Source organism: Nelusetta ayraudi, unplaced genomic scaffold (assembly GCF_046127955.1).
Source record: "Nelusetta ayraudi isolate G7.1 ecotype Tasmania unplaced genomic scaffold, CSIRO-AGI_Nayr_v1 ptg000092l, whole genome shotgun sequence".
NCBI classification, from domain to species: Eukaryota; Metazoa; Chordata; class Actinopteri; order Tetraodontiformes; family Monacanthidae; genus Nelusetta; species Nelusetta ayraudi.
This window is the reverse complement of record NW_027466142.1, coordinates 2,011,340-2,030,349: the sequence shown is the minus strand read 5'-3', so window position 1 is coordinate 2,030,349 and position 19,010 is coordinate 2,011,340. Positions and strand designations below refer to the sequence as shown.

The 19,010-nt window shown below is 43.0% G+C and overlaps 1 protein-coding gene across 5 annotated transcripts in view; it reads right to left on the bottom strand.

The window, feature by feature from the left end:
* Positions 1 to 8,444: 8,444 nt before the first annotated feature.
* slc4a4a (solute carrier family 4 member 4a) overlaps positions 8,445 to 19,010 on the bottom strand; it is a 41,015-nt gene continuing 30,449 nt past the window's right edge. For all 5 annotated transcript variants that reach the window (XM_076047040.1, XM_076047036.1, XM_076047039.1 and 2 more), the window contains exons 15-27: positions 18,661 to 18,935; positions 17,599 to 17,669; positions 16,435 to 16,620; positions 16,234 to 16,347; positions 15,708 to 15,869; positions 14,940 to 15,118; positions 14,199 to 14,271; positions 13,879 to 13,947; positions 13,365 to 13,538; positions 12,831 to 12,992; positions 12,222 to 12,315; positions 11,383 to 11,462; positions 8,445 to 8,915 (exon numbers count right to left, since the gene is read on the bottom strand). In XM_076047040.1, coding sequence (XP_075903155.1) covers positions 11,419 to 11,462; positions 12,222 to 12,315; positions 12,831 to 12,992; positions 13,365 to 13,538; positions 13,879 to 13,947; positions 14,199 to 14,271; positions 14,940 to 15,118; positions 15,708 to 15,869; positions 16,234 to 16,347; positions 16,435 to 16,620; positions 17,599 to 17,669; positions 18,661 to 18,935 — 1,603 coding nt within the window. In that variant the 3' untranslated portion in view covers positions 8,445 to 8,915; positions 11,383 to 11,418. The remainder of the gene's footprint in view (positions 8,916 to 11,382; positions 11,463 to 12,221; positions 12,316 to 12,830; positions 12,993 to 13,364; positions 13,539 to 13,878; positions 13,948 to 14,198; positions 14,272 to 14,939; positions 15,119 to 15,707; positions 15,870 to 16,233; positions 16,348 to 16,434; positions 16,621 to 17,598; positions 17,670 to 18,660; positions 18,936 to 19,010) is intronic.

Below are 19,010 nucleotides of genomic sequence, written 5' to 3'. Positions count from 1 at the left end.
CTGCAGGCTGCCTCTCGGCCCTGCACCATATATAATATATAAGATTGGTTTTGGGATTGTATGAATCAATATTGTATCCACTCGAAGGGCAATTGGTTTAAAATCGATTACATGGATCTTTTTAAACCCAGCTCTAACGAGTCTTTACACTTAACGTGGGACACAGACAGTCAAAATCAAACCCAAAAGGCTTCTTACCGTGAAGCGACCACCGAGCGATCTGCCTCAATCTGAGCGACCATGTTTAAAATATCAGCACTTTAAAAAAGTCCTCGCGTCTGCGTCCCCTGTGGGTCTGTTTAGCAGAATCCAGTCTGTGGGTTTAAAGATGAAAATAGTGAGAGAGAGAGAGAGAGAGCGACTGAGAGAGACGATGGGGAACGCTATTAGTTTTAGTATTATTCTACTTTATTTTTCTTACTTTCTTACTTACTTTATATTTCATTATTTTCAACGTCGGCGTGTGAGAGGTGGATTATGTATTGGCACTCGAGGAGTGATTTAATAGCTGGCCAGCTGCAGTCCTGGTGGTCTGACAGCTCATTTGGCCGCCGGTAGAGTCGCACCGGAACGCTTTGAGAAGCTGGAGGCAAATTAGTAAGTAAAGGTTGTGTGTGTGTGTGTCTGTCTGTCTGTGTGTGAGTCACCTGCGTCTCAGATATTAGCGCTCCCCTCTGATATCCCCCCAGGAGGGACATTCATCAGCCTTGGCTTTATTGTGCCGCTCTCGCTCTCACAGAGCAGCAGCGCATTCTTACAAAATGACAGGTTTTTGCTTTTTCCCTCCGTTTTGAAAGGCTGTTTTTCTGAACATGCAGCTGCAAGCTGTGACTGACGTGCCTGCAGTGCCGAAAGCGGCCGACTCCCACAAACCCGTTTTAAAATTCCACAGTCAGACTTTGCTCAAATCTTTCAATCAATCATTTCTGATCAAGCAACTCAAAAAGTCTGAAGGTTAAAAAAAAAAAAAAGTTTGAACAAATGATGAAATCAACCCTCAACCTGCTCAAGGGGGAAAGGGGGAGTAAATCTGTCTGTCAGTTAGTCAGTCTGCCTGTCTGTCTGTCTGTCTGGCTGGTTGGCTTTAGAATCAGTGTACTTCTTCTTCACTGCTTCTCGCGAGGCTGAAACGTGAAAGAAAATGAATCGGAATAATTACACGACTGCTTGCTGAGTGTTTGGGTTTTTTTTTTTGTCGCTCTTGTGTGTTTAATCGCATCAACTGCATGCATGCCTGCACTCAAGAGGCGCAACAAGTTGCCCTCATGACTGAACGTGTTTCCAAACGATGCTACAAGCTGCTGTCAAGTGCACAACATTGTTCACTCATTTCAGCTCATTTTGGTAACAGCTTAAGTTACGTTAGGCTTCAGGGAACTAAAAACGTTCTGGTCTTGTTGTGACTTTGAGGGAAGAAAGTCAGCTCTCAACAACCCCTATGTGTGTTGGCAAGGCTATTCCTCTGCTCTGAATACTGAACCCCCACCTGCCGAGTTACTGTGCGACCAGAAGGCTGAGTGAGAAGTGGGAGGAGAGGAGATGTGAAAGCAGCTCTTCCAGTCTGGAACACTCTGACCCAACAGGGGCAAATATCAGTTCTATCCCATTAGTATTGGATCCAATACCGATACCAGCTTGAGGATCCATGTTATTGATATCTGGGTTGCTCTGCCCATCGCTATGTTGTTGCACTGAAGCAGGATTGTTGATGTATGATGAGTTTTTGTTTTGTTTCTTGTTTGTGATTCATCCACAGCTGCTGTCAGAAGAGATGAGCAGCTGGTGGTGGAGCTTCTGCATTAGGGGTGTCGAAATAAAAATTCTGTCAGAATGTTTAGATACAGGTGGATGGATGGAGGCTGGCTTTTCTCCCTCTTCCTCCTCTTCTTCTTCTTTAGTGCATGAGACTTTAGTGAGACTTTATAACCTCCCCAGTCAAATGTATTTTATTTATTTGATGATTTCTCCCAGCTGTCAAAAGGTAGAAGGGACCATGGCTGAATAGAGAAAGCCAAGGACCAGCTGAGTGACACTCTCTGTGAAAAGCAGTAATTTCAGAAAACATAAGGGTCAATCCATGCATGTCGACGGAATGTTTTCAAGCACAGAGACTGAAGGTCACGTGGCAGCTGGTGCGAAATGAAAACTGGGACCGAATGAAAAGAATCAGAGGACACTGGAAGACAGCCGAGGAAAGAGACTGAAGATCAGCCAGACAGAAGTGCAGGCAGAGAGCAGAAGAGCACTGACACCTGGACCCGGTCACCACAGTACAAATAATATGTACTTCAAGTAGAAGTACTTTGCTGACAGTAGAGAAACTCATTCTACTGTATACTCAAGTTAAAGTGTTGTTGCCCAAGAGATGACGAGGAATGATGAGAAAACTCAAGGAATTTGCATTTCTACTGCTGATGTCCAACTGCAGGAAACTGTGGCTGTTGACCCCAGGTGGCGGAGGCAGATAGCAAACCTCACATTTGACTTTGACCAATTGACCCCAACCACGATCACGACCTCACTATTTCTGTTTTCCATGGTTGTCCATGAATAGGCAACTGGTTTAAGAAATGTGTTAAAAACTGCTGGACACGCTGCAGTATAAGTGCCAGGCCTGTAGGCGGCGCTGTATCGTTGCTGGGGGGGAAAACACTCAAAATAGGGAGGAGGAAGTGGATCAACTTTTGCTTGATGCTAACCAACAGAAGAAGAAGAAGAAGAAGAAGAAGAAGAAGAAGGGATGGGGGAAGCTGCAGACTGAAGATGTTCATTGCTGGTGGCCACTGGGGGGCCTCTGGCCTCGTGAGCAGGGTTGACCTGACAACACTCAGTCTTCACCCCGCCAACACGTGGATTAACTGTGAGGCCGCTTCCTCCATGGTGCTTCCTGGGGAACCACAAGGCGGCAGATTGGATTCCATGCGTGATTCCTCTGTTTTTTTTTTGTTTGTTTTTTTACCACTTAGACAGACATATGGTCAAGCGCCCCCTGTGGGCCTTTAGATGACGATCTGACAGATGACGGATCTACCTTGTTACGCCACCAGCCCCGTAGCGCAACATTGATTGTAGTTCGCCATAAGAGAGCCATACAGATTCATTACAGTTTATCACCTGAATTATTAGCTGGGCTTCAGTCACATAGTTATGATGACGCGCAAATATGATGCGAATTCAGATGGAGGACAGGAAGTGAGAATGGAGAGTAGGTCTACGGAGGAAACTGTTCAGGAGAGTCAGCACTGCACAGATTTAGAGCCTGTTTTTAGATTTAGGGTCAGCTAACGCACCTCTGATGAAGTGCGAATGGTTGAAATCCACCTTTTACAGCGTTGCTCTGTGCTGCGTTTATACTTTGTGAGAATTCCTTTCTTTTTCCCATTCAGAGCGATTGAAGCAACCGTAAACCACGCAAAAACATTGTCATTTTTCTACACGACAGATCCTCAGCAACTAACCTACTTCCTGTTGACCATCTGAGCTGTGTGACATGCACGTGACAACAACCTATTGAGTGATCCTTCACATGGGCCGAGCTGCACTTGCATCCATGCTCATTTTCTTTTCCTCATTTTTTACTTTTCCAGTTGCCCCATTTACTTATTTTTTCCTCACAGAAATGCCTTTAAAAGAAAAAAAAGAAAAGAAAAATCTATTTGGAAACATGACCAGCCTGCAGCCTTTCCAATAAGACCCTCTGAGGAAGATGAGCACATAGCATGGGTTGATGCTCTCCTTAACCAAACGGCTTAGCTCTAGATTTAAGGGGAATTGCTGCTGATGACAGAAATACACGTCAGAAAGTGTCAGCCTGAAAGAAATCTGGAGATAAAATTAAAGCCAAATGGATTTTATTTATTTTCTTTTTTTTTGTCGGCCAGTAAATGGCAAACAGAAATCAGAGTTTAATCCAGGTGGAATTGAATGCGCCGGTCGTCATGATATTACATTTTTATATATAAAGGCGGCGTTGATTTTTTTTTTTTTTTAATCCTAAGTGTCCAGCACTGGAGACGTCACCTTAAAAGGAATCGATTTGTAGAGAAATACTGACGAGGACAAGCAACGCTTGAGTTGTGCAATTAGATGAGAAACTCCAGTCGTATGCAAACACTTTTTCCTGCCCACACGATCACCACTCACCACCAAACCTTCATCCTTTAAAAAAAATAAAACAAAAATGAAATAAAATCAATAAATGACTAAATAAATAAATCAAAAGGCCGGACTGACACGACACACATCTGCTGTGGTCTGAATATTTTACACTCTTTGCATCTGCTGGATGTAACAGCAGCGCCAAGAGCGGCCCAGGTTTAATTATTCATTCCAGATCAGTCAATCTTAGCGTGTACAGATGACACTTCCATCCAACACGCACGGAGCGTACGGATTCATACATTTCCCTTGTTTGATGTAATGACATGAGGCAAGTACGATATAAATGAGGGGCTTGGAAGCATAAAGTCACTGGCCAATTTAAAACCACAATCTGCAATCAATGTCAGTTATGCAAAATTTCACAATGTAAATAATTGAGCATCCAGTTGATGGTCTGGCCACCAAACGTGGCAGATCAGAGCCGGAGGATAGAAAAATATTGGAGGGAAACAAGACTGCACTGTTTTAAAACTACCAGTTTGAACGGTGTAAATAAGAGGGACACGAAGGAGAAAAGCTTTGTTTTCCTTTCGTAAGTCAAAACAAAAGACAGACCTTCATTTAGCTTCTTCTGTTTTCATTCTAACTGCGTCACCACGCTCTGCAAAACCGCAGACAGAGTCCTGCTTATGTGATGAACATATTTTATATCGGAGTCGAGATTGGAAAAAAGGCTTAAATGCAAACCGAATGGAAAGCAAATTATTATTATTTATTTATTTATTTTTTAAAAAACAGTTTTTGCTCTTTGCCCCAGTCTAAGCAGTCCACTCTCCTACTCTAACCAGTCCTCTCTCACAATCTGACTAGTCCTCTCTCCCATTCTAACCAGTCCTCCCTCCCACCCTGCCCACTCTAACTAGACCTCTTTGTAGCTTTTGGTATTTTTTCCACCAGACCTGTGTGGTGTTTTGAGACGGACAGACTTTCCATTGATGATTTGTTTAATTATGGTCACATGAGTTTTCTTCTTTTTTTTTCCAGAGTGGTGCACCGTGCAAACTAAATGTCATGTGACCTCTCGGTGAACCGTGCGGAGCTGACCTTCACCCATAATGCCGTCATGCCTAATTGACTTCAATTGTCTAGCGTTTCTGAGCTGTTCAGCGACTGCAGAGTGCAGTGGGATGCCCCAAACAGCACAGCCCTATTAGAATACATCTTTCACTGGTATATATGCACAGCTTTTTCATCTACCCGCTGTCAACTGTGTTGTCAGGAGAAAAAAAGTGAAGATGAGCACACACACACAAAAAAAAGAGTTTTGGCTTGAATCTTGGCATCTCAATGCGAGCCGCCTCTTGCAAGGTATTTATAGTGTCGGATGGCGCACTTGTTAAGCATCGCATGACGTCAGTGAGCAAACACATGGTGCAGCGCCGTCGTGTTTCCCCCTGAGCAGACACTTTCCAAAGCATGATAATTCAGAAGCAGTCACGTCCTGCATGTTTAAAGAGTGTGTGTGTGTGTGTGTGTGTGTGTGTGTGTGTGTGTGTGTGTGTGTGTGTGTGTGTCAGTTTGTGTGAATCAACACAATTTAACGTGAGCCTACAACTGACTTTACTAAAGCTCATTTGTTCATTGTAACCAGTTCACTGAACCAGTCCTCTGCCACTCTGTCCCACTGGAACAGCACGACCAAGATAAATCCAACCCATACAGTAACCCATGCAAAATAAGTCTACATATGTTTGTTTCCCAAGGACATAGGTGCTCGAAAGACTCCCGACTCGTGTCACAGCTATGTTGTGCCCTCCAGTGGCAGGCCACGTCATGGCGCTTGACGTTCATATTGGTGTCATATCTGAACTGAAGTTTCATTCATGGCTTCTCTGGTTGTGTGTTTGAAGCTCGTTTCTGGTTTCTCCTCTTTTCTATTCTCTCTATTCTTGCCTCAAACACATTTATCGCAATGATTATTGACAGTGCATTTGAGACTGCGCCACCTGTACCAACATGATTTCTTCAGATGGTGATGCAGTAATACGGACACTAGAGGGAGCTGCTAAAGCACTGATACTGAACTGTGAAGGCGCTGAGGACAGTTTGTTGGTAGATCCATCAGTTGTTGAGATGTGGTGTGTTTTAAATAAACTTCAGGGAACTCAGAACATCAACTAGCAGCTTAATTTCACTAACATCAGATTTTCTCAGTCTTTTTTGCTCACTGAAAAAGCACCAGCACTGTTCAATCATTCTGTTTATTTTTAATATACATTTCATTTCCAAAAAAATATATATAAATTCTAAAATAAACAATTTTGCCTGCTCTAAAAAGTCACAAAAAAGTTAATTGAGAAAAATGTACCAGTATTCCACCGACTAAAATTAATTTGCTTTGAATGTAGTTTTGTCTAGCATGCTCACAGTAGTATGACAAACTACAAACATCTCCACACAAAGAAAAAAAAAAGTCTCACACACAAACGTTCAAATCTCTGTTGTTGACCACAGTGAAACTGATGAACCAAAAGACAAAATGAGAAATGTGAGTTAGTGTGACAACCAGTAGATCAGTGCCACATTTTAATCCCTCCTGTGTGCATTTGATGGGGAAATGGTGGGAAAATGAGGAAAGGTGATTTTACAAACAAACAAGCCATTTTTCTGTTGAACTAAGAAAGTCATGTTGTTTTGTTTTGTCTGTTAGCGAGACATTGGCTGCACACTCTGCAATGACTATCGGGTGATTTCACATTTTCAGCTTTTTGATCCTTTTTATTATTGGTAACTTAGATACAGCTGCAGGTGTTGAGGATGTTACTGGAGACTCAAACTGAGACAACCTTCAACTTAGACAGCATTAAGGACAGAAGTACTGAAATTCTGTTACAGGAAGACTCAAACAAACAAATCAATGAAAAGCAATAATTGATCTTTTTGTGCTTTAGAATATCAACTGACCTTGATAGTCCACCTGGTGGCGCTATCAAGGTGTGTGAGCACAGCAAAGCATTGAGACTCAAGTGAGATTAAGTCAGTGAACCCAAAAAAAAAAAATCTGCTAAACTGCAGTATATCTGTACCATGATAGTGGAGTTCCCACTCCACCAATGTATTTCATAGATTCACAATTACCACTACTCTCATCCTGCAGCTTGCCTGTAATGGCCTGGACAGGAGGACAAAGGGGTTGTGAGCAACAGTCCCCATGTGATCAGTGCATGAACAGCAGAATTCGAAACCGTGGAATTATGTCAACTCTTCAGTGTGCCAAGAAAAAAAGTCCCTTTTTTGTCCACATCAGTTAGTAATTCTCAACAGCAGCTGAGACAAACATAAACTTTTACTTGTCATGTTGTGACCATTTTAATTTTAGCCAGTAATCAATCTCCTATAAGCCACTTAGGTAGAGTAGTTGTGTGCATGACAAGCGATTACATGGCATGCACTCCAAGTTGGAGTTTAAGTTTGGCTGAGAAAAGTCGGTTGATTATTTACCACTGAACTGCTTCTCACCCCAAAAAATAGGAAACAAAGAAAGGAAGGACATGAGAAAAGAACAAATAAATTGATACTCACATACACACAGTAAAATCATTAAAAAAAAAAAAAAAAAAAAATCAAAGACAGAAAGAAAGAAAGAAAATGAGTTTAAAGTTTGCATGAATTTAAACAAGTAACAAAAAAGCCATGATGAACACAGAGAATTAGAAAGAGAAGGTGAAGCGATCAAAACTGCACCCAAAATGAAAGGTGATAGTAAAAAATATTTACCTCATCTGCACATACAAATATGCACAAAAAAATTAGTTGTTAATTAACTTAGAAGATCTATTTGTACACATTTTATTCTCTGCCACACTATAATACAGTGAATCTCTTGAAATCATTTCAACTCTACGAGAGGATGGGGAGGGAGTGGGAAATGTCAAAACCTCATGCTGCGTCAAACAAATCAACCTGCCGCATAAGTTGTTGATCTAAAATGAGAGGTAGAGCTATAAAAACATAATTTTCCTGCTACAGGAAAATATTAATAGATAAATTCCATTTCATATATATATATATATATATATATATATATATATATATATATATATATATATATATATATATATACATATATATATATACATATACATATATATATTTATATATATATATATATATATACATATATATATATATATATACATACATATATATATATACACACATATATATATATATATATATATATATATATATATATATATATATATATATACATATATATATATACATATATATATATACACACATATATATATATATATATATATATATATATATATATATATATATATATATACATATATATATATATATATATATATATATATATTCAAAAAGCGTGATGTTTCTAATGTGTTTATCTTTAATAAAAGAACAGTTTCCATGCAGCATTAACTGTCGCTGCTCAGCGTTATGTGGAATGAGTTGCATAGACAGGAGTTACCACAGACAGTGTTGGTGTCAGAAGACAGCAAGCGAGAAATATACCGAGACGAGACTGAGAGGAAAAAGACGGTTAAAAAAACAGCTTCGTTATAAGAAATGCATACTCTGCGTAGACAAAAGGAAAAAAATCAAATACAAAATGAAATAGGAACATAAAGTCGAGATATTCGCTGGTGGAGCCGCCTGGTGGCCGTTTGTTGCTCTACAGAGACGTTTCCGATCCTCTGCTCTTCCAGTAGAAGGAATTATCATCATCCGGGTCCATGTCTATTCTAATCTGAGGCACAGACTTCAGAGGACTCATCTCAGGGCTGCAACGCAAAAAATAAATAAATAAATAAATTAAAAAAAAAAGTCTGTTAGTGGACACATGCTCGATTCCAAAGCACCATTCGGAAATCAGGAGATAGTCCCTCTTAATGGGAGACAGGAAGTAGCAACTGTTTTTCCCACACCTGTTTCCTTTAGGTTTGACCGTTAATATCTTGGCAAATTGCTTTTATTTTGAAAAGCGTTACGTCCGTATTGGGCGAGCACGGGTGCGTGTGCCGTGATTGAAGGTGAGCAGCAACAAGTGGCGCTAGTCCGGTTCCAGCTCACGCCAGGGAAAGAACAGTTGATAACGAATGCACATCACTGGAAACTTTCAGCCGAAGAACAGAGCGGCCAACTTTGACTCGTTTACCTCAATGGACGTGACGCCGCCCAGCTACTCGTCTTGATACGTGGGATAAACACGGAGGAGCTGGCAGCCATGTTGCAGTCAATGGCAGGGACAACCACTGGGAGTGATTGTTTCACAGAGGTAAATAAATACAGGTGCGAACAAGCTATGACTGGATTGGGACAAGCTGACAGGTCCGTTGTCCAAATCTGACGGGAGAAAATGTTGGACTGTAATTGAGGTGATTAAGTTTTTCCAGTGGTTGTGGAGATTAACAAGTTAAAAGTAAAGTTTTCTGAAGCAATTTACTTCTTACTTCTATAGGGGTTATACACATACACCACCAGAATTGAGGAATTTGCTTCAGCTTGTCCTCCTCGCCCTGTATTGATAATGTTTTGGCCAAATGCTCTATCCTGGCTGCCTGCATCATGTCGTTTCACTTTTTTTTTGCCTTAAAAATATCTTGAATGCAGAAGAGAAGTGTGAAATCTCTCTCTCTCTCTCATATGATATCAAAAATTATGCGACAGCAGCAGAGGGAAAATCCTCTTGTTGCCAGCCAAGCGGATGAGTGGCACGTGATATTTGTCAAGCAGCTTCAATGATCCCAGTCATTTAGGAGATGTTACAGCATGATGATGAGATCTAATCTCATCCGCGTCCTCATTGGCGATGAAAACATTCAGCAGTAATACATGCTGGGGGTGGTGGATCCTTTGTTTTGACTCGTGTGAGGCTCACATCAGCCAACAGCCACGTGTCTGATTTGTTTTTATTAATGAAATCTGGTCGTTTGAAAGCCTCATTTTCTTTTCAAATGCTTCACTGACTTATCAGCCAATCGTCTGCCTCCGTCCCACCCTCAGCATCCTCTTCTCTCTCTCACATCAACTCACTTCCTGTCCTCTGTCACTTCATTCACAAATTTCCTCTAGGTCTTCTGCCTGCCACTTAATACCTTGGCATCCTTCTATCCAGAATTCAGCTCTGCCTCTTTTATGTCTCTTCCTCGCTGCCACTGTTATTCATTTCATCTCTGGTCGATAAATCCTTTATTTTATGAAGTTGGAATCATGCCGGATGTTCACATGCTGTCACTGCTTCTCCTGATTTTTTTTATTTTTTTTAAATTTTAGGGAGGGAGATTTTAATCACTAGGCTGTGATTTGGAAGTGTTCTGATGTCTCTAAGATTATCAGGATTACAAAGAGCTCAGCTGGAGTCCGCTGGAGCTCAGCCACAACTCCTCACCTGCCAAAGTTAAGCTCCGCCTCCTCCAATCGTTACCGCGTAATCATATCACAATTGTCTTCTTCATCTCACCCTGGTACACATGATGGGATTAGATGTGAGCTGCTAGACTGTCACGCGCCACGACTGTGTGACCCTCACAGTCTCCACATGCCACACACCCTGATTTTCAAATTCCAAAACAAGATAAAACCAAATTTTGACAACTGACCATCAACTCGGATGTAAAGCCTGGAGACAGCAAGCAAGTTGTCTGAACCTTTATTGTGGTAGAATACACCTTTTATAGCTCCTTTCAAACAACCATTGAAGAAGATCGCAAACAGAGGGCTAACTTTAAACTCAACTCAACTTAAGCTTTTCAGACTATTTCTTTTGCAGGGCTGCTTTTCAGGAGAAGTTTTCTGTTTTTTGTCTGTATTTTTGCGTTTTAATTGGCTTCAATGATTTGCCCATATGAGGAGTTGTGCTAACGGTAAATACGTGCTGTGTGACTGCAGGTCGGCTTGCAGGTCGACTCACAGGAATGCAACATGGACAGACAGCGAGGAGAAATATGTCCTGTCCGTTCTGCTGGCCAAAACACAGCCGTAGTGTAAGTCAGTTAGCCTGATTTGACCTTTAAAGTTCAAGCCTTGATTATATGTTAGCTTGTTAGCTTCCTACCAGACCTTTTGTGACCTTTGAGGCTTCGGACAGGAATTCATTTAAAGTACAAGGCGGGAGAGTCAGTGCCACTCACGTTGCGTTTTATTTGCTCTTTAAGGTTGAGCTACAGTTTTTTTTGCAGGTGTTTTGCGACTGTCAGCTATTGGACTCTCGCTCTCACCACACACACATGCATACAAAGGTGGGCTCACCTGGACAGGTAGTTGGCCTGGTAGTAGCGAAGCTGCTCAGCACGACGTGTGTCGTTCAAGGAATGATGGGGACTTCTCTCCTGCACAGGAAAATAAACCAGAACATGGTTTTAATGAACTGATATGATGATGCGTGATGTCTGAAACAGCAGCTACTTTTCAGCAGTATGGCCCTTTAATCAAGAGTAAATCAGATATTGCATGACTTCAAAAAAAAAAAAAAAAATAGACAAATACTAGCTTTATATATAACCTCACAGAGTTTGGCAATCTGGCCGATAGATTTTAGCCAATCAGACTCCCATAACGATAAGCGTGATCCCAAGACCAGAAAGAAGCTGTACACGATGTCTCGTTAATGAGATTAACGTGGTTACTGTTGTGGCTGCAGTTTCTCCGAGCCGAACAAGCAAAACATACTGGTTGACGAGGTTTGTTCATGCTGTATATATGAAACCAAAGGCAATTTGACAAAGCTTGCAAGTGATGGTGAAAGTTTTCCTAAAGCTCAACACAAGTTTTGCAAGACGGCAAAATGAGAAAATATAAAAAAAGAAAAAACAGGAAAGAAAAGAGCAGAAGGCAAAAAGCATTAATGTTTATCCAGAAAGGAAGGAAATATTAGTTAATTACATGCATTTATTTTTACGGTTGTAAAAGTAATAAGAAGGAAGTGGTGCAGTTAGTGAGAGGCGGGAGCAAAGGTGAAAGAAAATCCAGGCTGAATGATGACAGCCGTCAGAGACACGAGCAGAGCAGGAAGAGCCGGACAGAATCAGAACCAGGAGCGCAAGGAGGTGCTGCTCCTCCTCCTCCTCCTCCCGATGCTCTCTACTCACTGTCAGAGGCCTTATCACCTAAGAAGGGCTCCTGCTCCATCATGTCCATTGGGATTTTAATGCTGGGAACGTTCTCATTGTAAGGATAGTCGGACTGTTGGAGAAAGGAGAGGCACATTCTGAGAGAGGGAGGCTGCAAAGACCTGCAAAGCACCTTCACTGTGAGCTCAGTTCACAGGACCGACTGCTTCCTTGTTTTTCATTTGTTTGTTTGTTTTTTTTAAATATGCTGCCTGAAAAGACAATTGACGAGGGAGGAATAGGTGCCATCACATCTCAAAGGTCCCAAATTGGACAAAATGGTGCTTCACCAGTATGTGAGAACTTGGCTTGCTTTGCTCTTGAAAAAATGTACTCTTTGTGATGTCACAAAGGTCAGCGACAATTGCTGGTGACAAACAGAGGGCGAAGTGGGCGGATTTCCAGAGAGCTACAGAACGTTTAGGTGGTCGCAAACTAGAAAACTCAATACAAACAAAGAAAACTCTGTGGAGGTGGAGACTGTTTTAGCCGGTGGATGAAACCTTCACAAGCTTCACGCTGCAGGAGGGAAAACACACCAAGGGAAGTAACGATCACAATGTGAGCGACGAGCTGCGGCTCTCTTACATCTTCGGCATCGCTGTCCATGCTGCCTCGCTCCTTCTTGGTCTTCTTCTCGTCCTCCTTCTTCTTCTTGTCCTTCTCTGGGATGACGTCGTCCAGGAAGCTGAGGTCATGCTGGGAGAACATGTAGTCCATGGCCTTCCTGACAGCCACCAGGGCCAGGATCTGAGAGCCGCAAGGATGGAACAGTCAGAGCTGGCCCATTTTTTTTTTTTTTACCAATCGTCAATCTATCGATCAACCTATCAATAAAATATTTTTTATTGATTCGTTGATTGGTTGGCCGATTGTTGAAAAGGCATAGTTAAGTGCTGTTTATACGTGCCCCTGTCATTTTCTCCCCAGCAACACTGAATTTCTGTCATATGTGCACACTGAATTTAATCAATACTACTGTACTGTACTATGGGGTTTACGAGAGACTGTGGCTGGACCACTGTAAAACTTATTTTGTATTTAATTATCTCTCTTTACTTGTACACCGTGTTTGTGTTTTAAAGTGATTTTGTGTAGTCATGGCGCTCTCTCGTCTCTCACCATGACAGGGAAAATGATGGCCGCCACGGTGGACTTGAGGATCCAGAGCAGCGCCAGGCACAGGATCTGGATGAAAGTGAAGAGGTGGACCTTCCTGAGGGGGACGTGCCGCAGGTACACCAGGTCGGGCTGGTGCTTGGCCGGCATCAGCAGCAGCTGGAGACGATCCATGAACTGCAGGAGAGCGAAGCAGCGCGGGAGACACAGGGGTCAGTGTGCCTCGCGCATCAACACAACAACACACACAACACCGGGAGGTTGTTCTGTTTCCTGTCGGGAAAGTCTGAAGGTGGCTGAGTGTCTGACTTTACTACTATTACTACTTTACTACTGCATCAAGATTGAAAAACGTCTGTTATTGTCAAAGCATCGTCCACAAGGAGATTTTTAAAAGCTCCTATATAATTAAAAACGACAATATGTGTCTTTATCCCAACAATGAATGAGGAAAAACTCCATCCTCGACATTGTGTGCAGCTCAACATAGCGACAGTATGTGACCTTTAAAATGTACCTGCACTCCATTGAGGGAGGCGACTCCCATGTAGAGGAAGACTCCGTACAGCACAGGCATGGGGATGAACTGTGTAAAAAGACGGGATGAAACCATAAATAATATGAAATACATAACATACATGTCAGTTGCCCACAATGTATTGTAAAGAAAGGTTTCAGGTTTTCCTTGTGAGTGACAGCAGCGCCACAGTGTTTTGAGCTTGTGGTGTTACTGCAAATCCAGGTTTTGTATTTTTTTTTTTTTAATTCACATTTCTGAAGTGGTAAAACTTAAAACAAACATTTGACCGAGTTTGAGAACCCACTGTTGATAATCACCTTCAGAATAGGAGACATGAACACAGAGAGACCCGTCAGGATGAACACAAACACACCAGTGACCCTCTGCTCTCTGAAAATCACAACAACAAGAGGAAAGAACAGTTATTACACACCGTTTATTTGTTGTACATTCATGAAATGCAGTGCCTTAACTGCACTTCACTTGTTAATAATTCAGTCACATAAAGCCTGGACACAAGTTGAGGGGATGTCGCGGGGGAAGTCTGTTTTTAGTCCTTGCAGGTGTTTTACTGTTTTGCGCCACTAGAGTTTGTTAGTTCAGCTTGCAGCTGAAACATCAAGCTCCTCTGTAGGACGTCACCAAACAGATGAGAACCAAAAAAAAATCCCTTTAAGGCAGGCAGATAATGTTCTCTAGTAATTACAGTTCGTCCTAAATCTAAAAAAAAATTACTTCACTGCAATCCAAACATGCATCATTTGTTTACCAACACTAAAAGTTAGACATTTTAAACTTGCAAGTAAACATTTGGCTGAACGCAGCTTTGACATGGAACATGTGGTCAGCCAACATCTCACCGACAGGTGGCGCTACAACACCAGGCTGACTTTGATCTAGCTTTGAATGGGTTTCTAGAAGGAGGGGCTCTTTTTAGGGTTTCGCTGATGATCGCACTGGATTTTTAATGTTCCAGCTGATAGTGACTCTGCTGGGGGTGTTGGAGGGTGTTGGGGGGCGTTGGCAGGAGGTGTCAGGGGGGCGGGGAGGGATCTCACCTCACACCCAGGAACTTTGGCTGCTCTCCGGGCGCCGAGGTCTCCGTCTCCATCTTCAGGCTGTCGATGTGAGCGATGGAAATGACGGTGGCGGCCACGTACCACGGCAGGCCCATGAAGGAGCAGATCACCATGAGCACGGCCACCCAGAACAGGTCCAGGTGGTAGCCTGCCCCTTTCTGGACAACAGACAAACACAAGGTTTCATGTGACGAGATATTATAACCCTCCGCCGAGCGTGTTTGGCGACAGTCTTACACACACACAGAGGCTCTAGGACGGGATGTGCAGATGAAACCCACGTGTTCACTCACAGTCATGAAACATCTCTCGCCCACATGGCGAGAATGACGGCCACGTGTCAACTGCAGTGCAGTGGGGCTCTGCGCAAAATTGTGGCTTGTTGTGGGAAAGGCAAACAAACCCTCGCGTCGCACAAATCAGGCGTGACAGGCGGCGAGAGAAAAAAACAGACTCTGTGCTGCTTGAGCAATATTCAGCTCCGTGTCACTGTCACTTCAAGTTTCACTGCTAACCAGACTATTTTAAGGGGAAATATTTATGTTTACGCATGTTGCTCCATCAATATTAGCCACAGAATTCATTTTGAAGCAAACTCGATCATGTAAATACGTCAAATCCTGCCAGAGGGACCCAGCTAACTGCGGCTGGCTTGTTGTGGGTGTGTAACCACTGGCGAGGACAAGAGCAAAAAAGAGGGGAAGCTCAGTTGTCGGTTGGCGAGCTTTGGGGGCGGGTCCAGCTCACCTTTAGCTTGTGCTCCTTCCGGTTAACGATGACGGCGGTGATCTGTTGGTCCATGAAGATCAGGATGGTGACCAGTAGAGCGGGAAGAGCCGACGCCAGGTAAACCCACCAGGGGTTCCCTCCAAAGGGGGGCACGAACCAGCCGCGGTGGGGACTTGTTGGCTGTAAAAGAAGGGAGACAAGAAAAAAGCTTCAGCATGCTAGCCACATAGAAAAGGTGCACACCGGAATAGGGCATTGTGCGACTGCTTGACGTGTGATTAAATTGTTGAAATTTCGGTGAAAAACATTTCAGATGTATGTCCAGATATCTCGCTGTTAAACTAAAGACGATGGCCTGATGCCCAGAGTGTATTTTTCAATTCGCTGTTATAGTCATAGTAGAGGAAGAGGCCTTAAAAAAAGGCACAGGAAGTGGACTGCACTGTGACTTGAACAAATGTTGCTCGGCGTCAGCTGTAGTCCTTTCTTATTGGTGTTAATGTGACAAGCAAGAAGAAAATGGAAAAAAATCAAAGGCCCTGACCTTGAATTCAGTTGGCACAATGAGTTTTGGAGTGTCCACTCCCACGAGCATGTCGACTCCGCAGAAGATGAAGATGGCCAGGATGATGGCAAAGTCACTGATGAGCTTCCTCACCTAGGGAACAATAAAACTTTGTCGGGCACCTGATTCGAACCACATCGGCTAGTCAGTGAGTTGGTGAGTCAGAGAGTGTGGGCTCACGGTGGTGGGGAAGAAGGGGCTGGTCTTGAACTTCTTCAGCGCCATGGAGCAGGTGTAGGTGCCGAAGAACAGGATGAAGGACATGAGGGTGATGTCGGGCACAAAGTCGCAGGCCTTCCCCACCAGCTCGCCTTTGTACTTGATGCACTCGGTCCTCGTGAGCGACGACCATGTGGCGTTCATTGGCTGCGTGGAGGAAAATGGAAAAAGTTGTCACGATTGCTGAGATGTTGCCTTGTTTTGTTTTTATTATTGTTACTACGGCTGCAGTGAAAGGTTCAACAAAAGCCCTGTGAGCACATCAGCAGGGACCATTAACAGTTGAAGACTTTCCCTCTCCTGCATTAAGGCGAAGATAAACCCGGCGCACAGCGATAAACTAAAGTCAAATCGGAAACGTTGCGCTTATCAGACACATGAATGTGTTACGGCTGTATTTTGGTTTTATCTTCTTTTACTACAAATGGCTGTGACTGTTATCGTTCAAAGATTGTTGGACTAAAGTCCTTCAGGCTTAGAGGGGGGAAAGGAGGCAAATGGTCAGTATTTCAGAGTGCAGTGAAATGATTATTAGAGGAAAGTTCGGTAGAATAATAAAATATAATCGATATTAGAGTGTAGGAGCCGCGAGTGCCTAATGTTTATTTGTGAGCGCACTTCTTTGACACCTGGGTTGGGGGCGTGCGTGTGCATGTGTGTCACTGTGGGGTGTAGCCACGACTCTTTTTAATGGCATTCACCTGTGCGCCTCAAAGGTGTTGATGTGGTGGGGCGAGCGTCGGAGGCGTCATTTTCTGTTGACCGCTTTGCATGAATTAAGACCACTTTGTGTTTCCTGTGTTTGATTGTTTATTGGAGCTGGTAGTGCTAAGAATAAAGCGTATACAAATAACCTCGAAGCAAGATTGGATTTATTTTTGCATGCGCGTCAACAATCTACTCCTTGTTTAGCCCACCGCGGCTATTTTGTTTTCGATCGCGAGATAAAGCAGTAGAATGGAACCGTCTGTATTGCGTTTATGTGCAGAGGTCAGGGGCCAAACACAATAAAAAAAGAAATAAAGATAAATAATTTAATAGGATCTGAAAATAATCAATGAATACAATTAATACATGGGTCAAGGGAAAAATACATAAAGAAATATCACAACTGTACAAACTCACCAGATCTGTGTTGTTCCAGAACCAAACTGAAACACTTTCTATCGGCTCGCCCCTGAGTTCTGTAGTGTTCTCTGAAAAACAGGCACAAAATAGAGTTAATCTACAATGACTTTTAACTGTTTCTGCAAAACAAACGTCCCCTGCCCCCGAATCTTTCAAACGGTGCCGATAACCTCGACGATAACCAGTTTTAAAAATGTTGCCGCTTATACCTCACTTGGGGGGGATTGGTTTTTTGTAATCTGGATTATTCCCATTTTGTTTTCATCACCTTTGCCGCGTGTCTCGCTCTGTGTTGTCCAAACAAAACAGGATAATGCGAGAGAGGGCTTCCTAGAGGGAAACTTCCCACATGTGCAGGATGTATCCCTCAGAAAGTTTCCCTGACTTCCTGTCGCCTCTTTTAATTCCGTGCCAGGCTTTGACAAGAGCAGCATCTGTTGCTTCTTTTCTTTTCCTGGTAGGCGCAGAGCCGAGCTGTGCTGTGCCGTGCCGTGCGGCGGCACCGGGTTTATTTCCGTGTGACGGGGTTGTTTGTTCAAGCGGCGGGTGGGATTAGCAGTAATACAGCTCGGCCTCGGTGTCATCTTCCAAAAATAAAGGCGCACGTAGTTAAAGTTCAGTGAAGGAGAGTCATCACAAAAATCCGTGGACACAAATAAACAAACAAAGTGATCTTGCGTGAGAGACTCCCAGCAGCCGTGTTTCCATTGCAGTTTAGTGAAATGTGCCTTTTTGAATCACATGCACCTCTATCCACCAGGCTGGACAGAGCCACATGTGCAACATGTGTGCAACAGTTGTAACAGTTTTAATGGCAACATGTTTCTGTTTTTAGTTTTATTTTTTGCTATTTAAATTTGTGCAGTTTTGCAAAATATCCGCTTTTTAAAAACTGGCAAAAATATCACGTAGTGTAACCATTTTTCTTCTCCACAATACAAAGGGAGTTTTGAAATTGACGCATTGCTGTTACTTTTTCGCTTAATGCAACTTCAGTTTTGCACAATTTCAAGGAAACCTGAGGAACCTGAGGAACGGAACCTGTGGACGGCGTCTTACCCAGCACAGTCGGCGCCATGCAGAGGCACTCGTACTGCGTGATGTAGTCGGACTTGTACTCGGAGTTGATGGGGTAGTGGTGAGCCAGTTTCAGCATCTTCTTGAAGGCGTCGTAGATGAAGATGAAGCTGATGAGGCAGGAGAAGCCCTCCTCCGTGAAGCGGGTGAAGTACTGGACCAGATAGCTGGCGTCAGTGGCCACGAGGACGAAGCAGAAGAACGCAGACCACAGGCCGATCCACAGGCGGAACTCCAGGTAGTCAAAATGGTTGTCTCTGCAAGAAAAGAAAAAAAACATGAGAAAAAAAAAAGAAAATGGTAAAAATCACTTAAATTTGACATTAATTTGA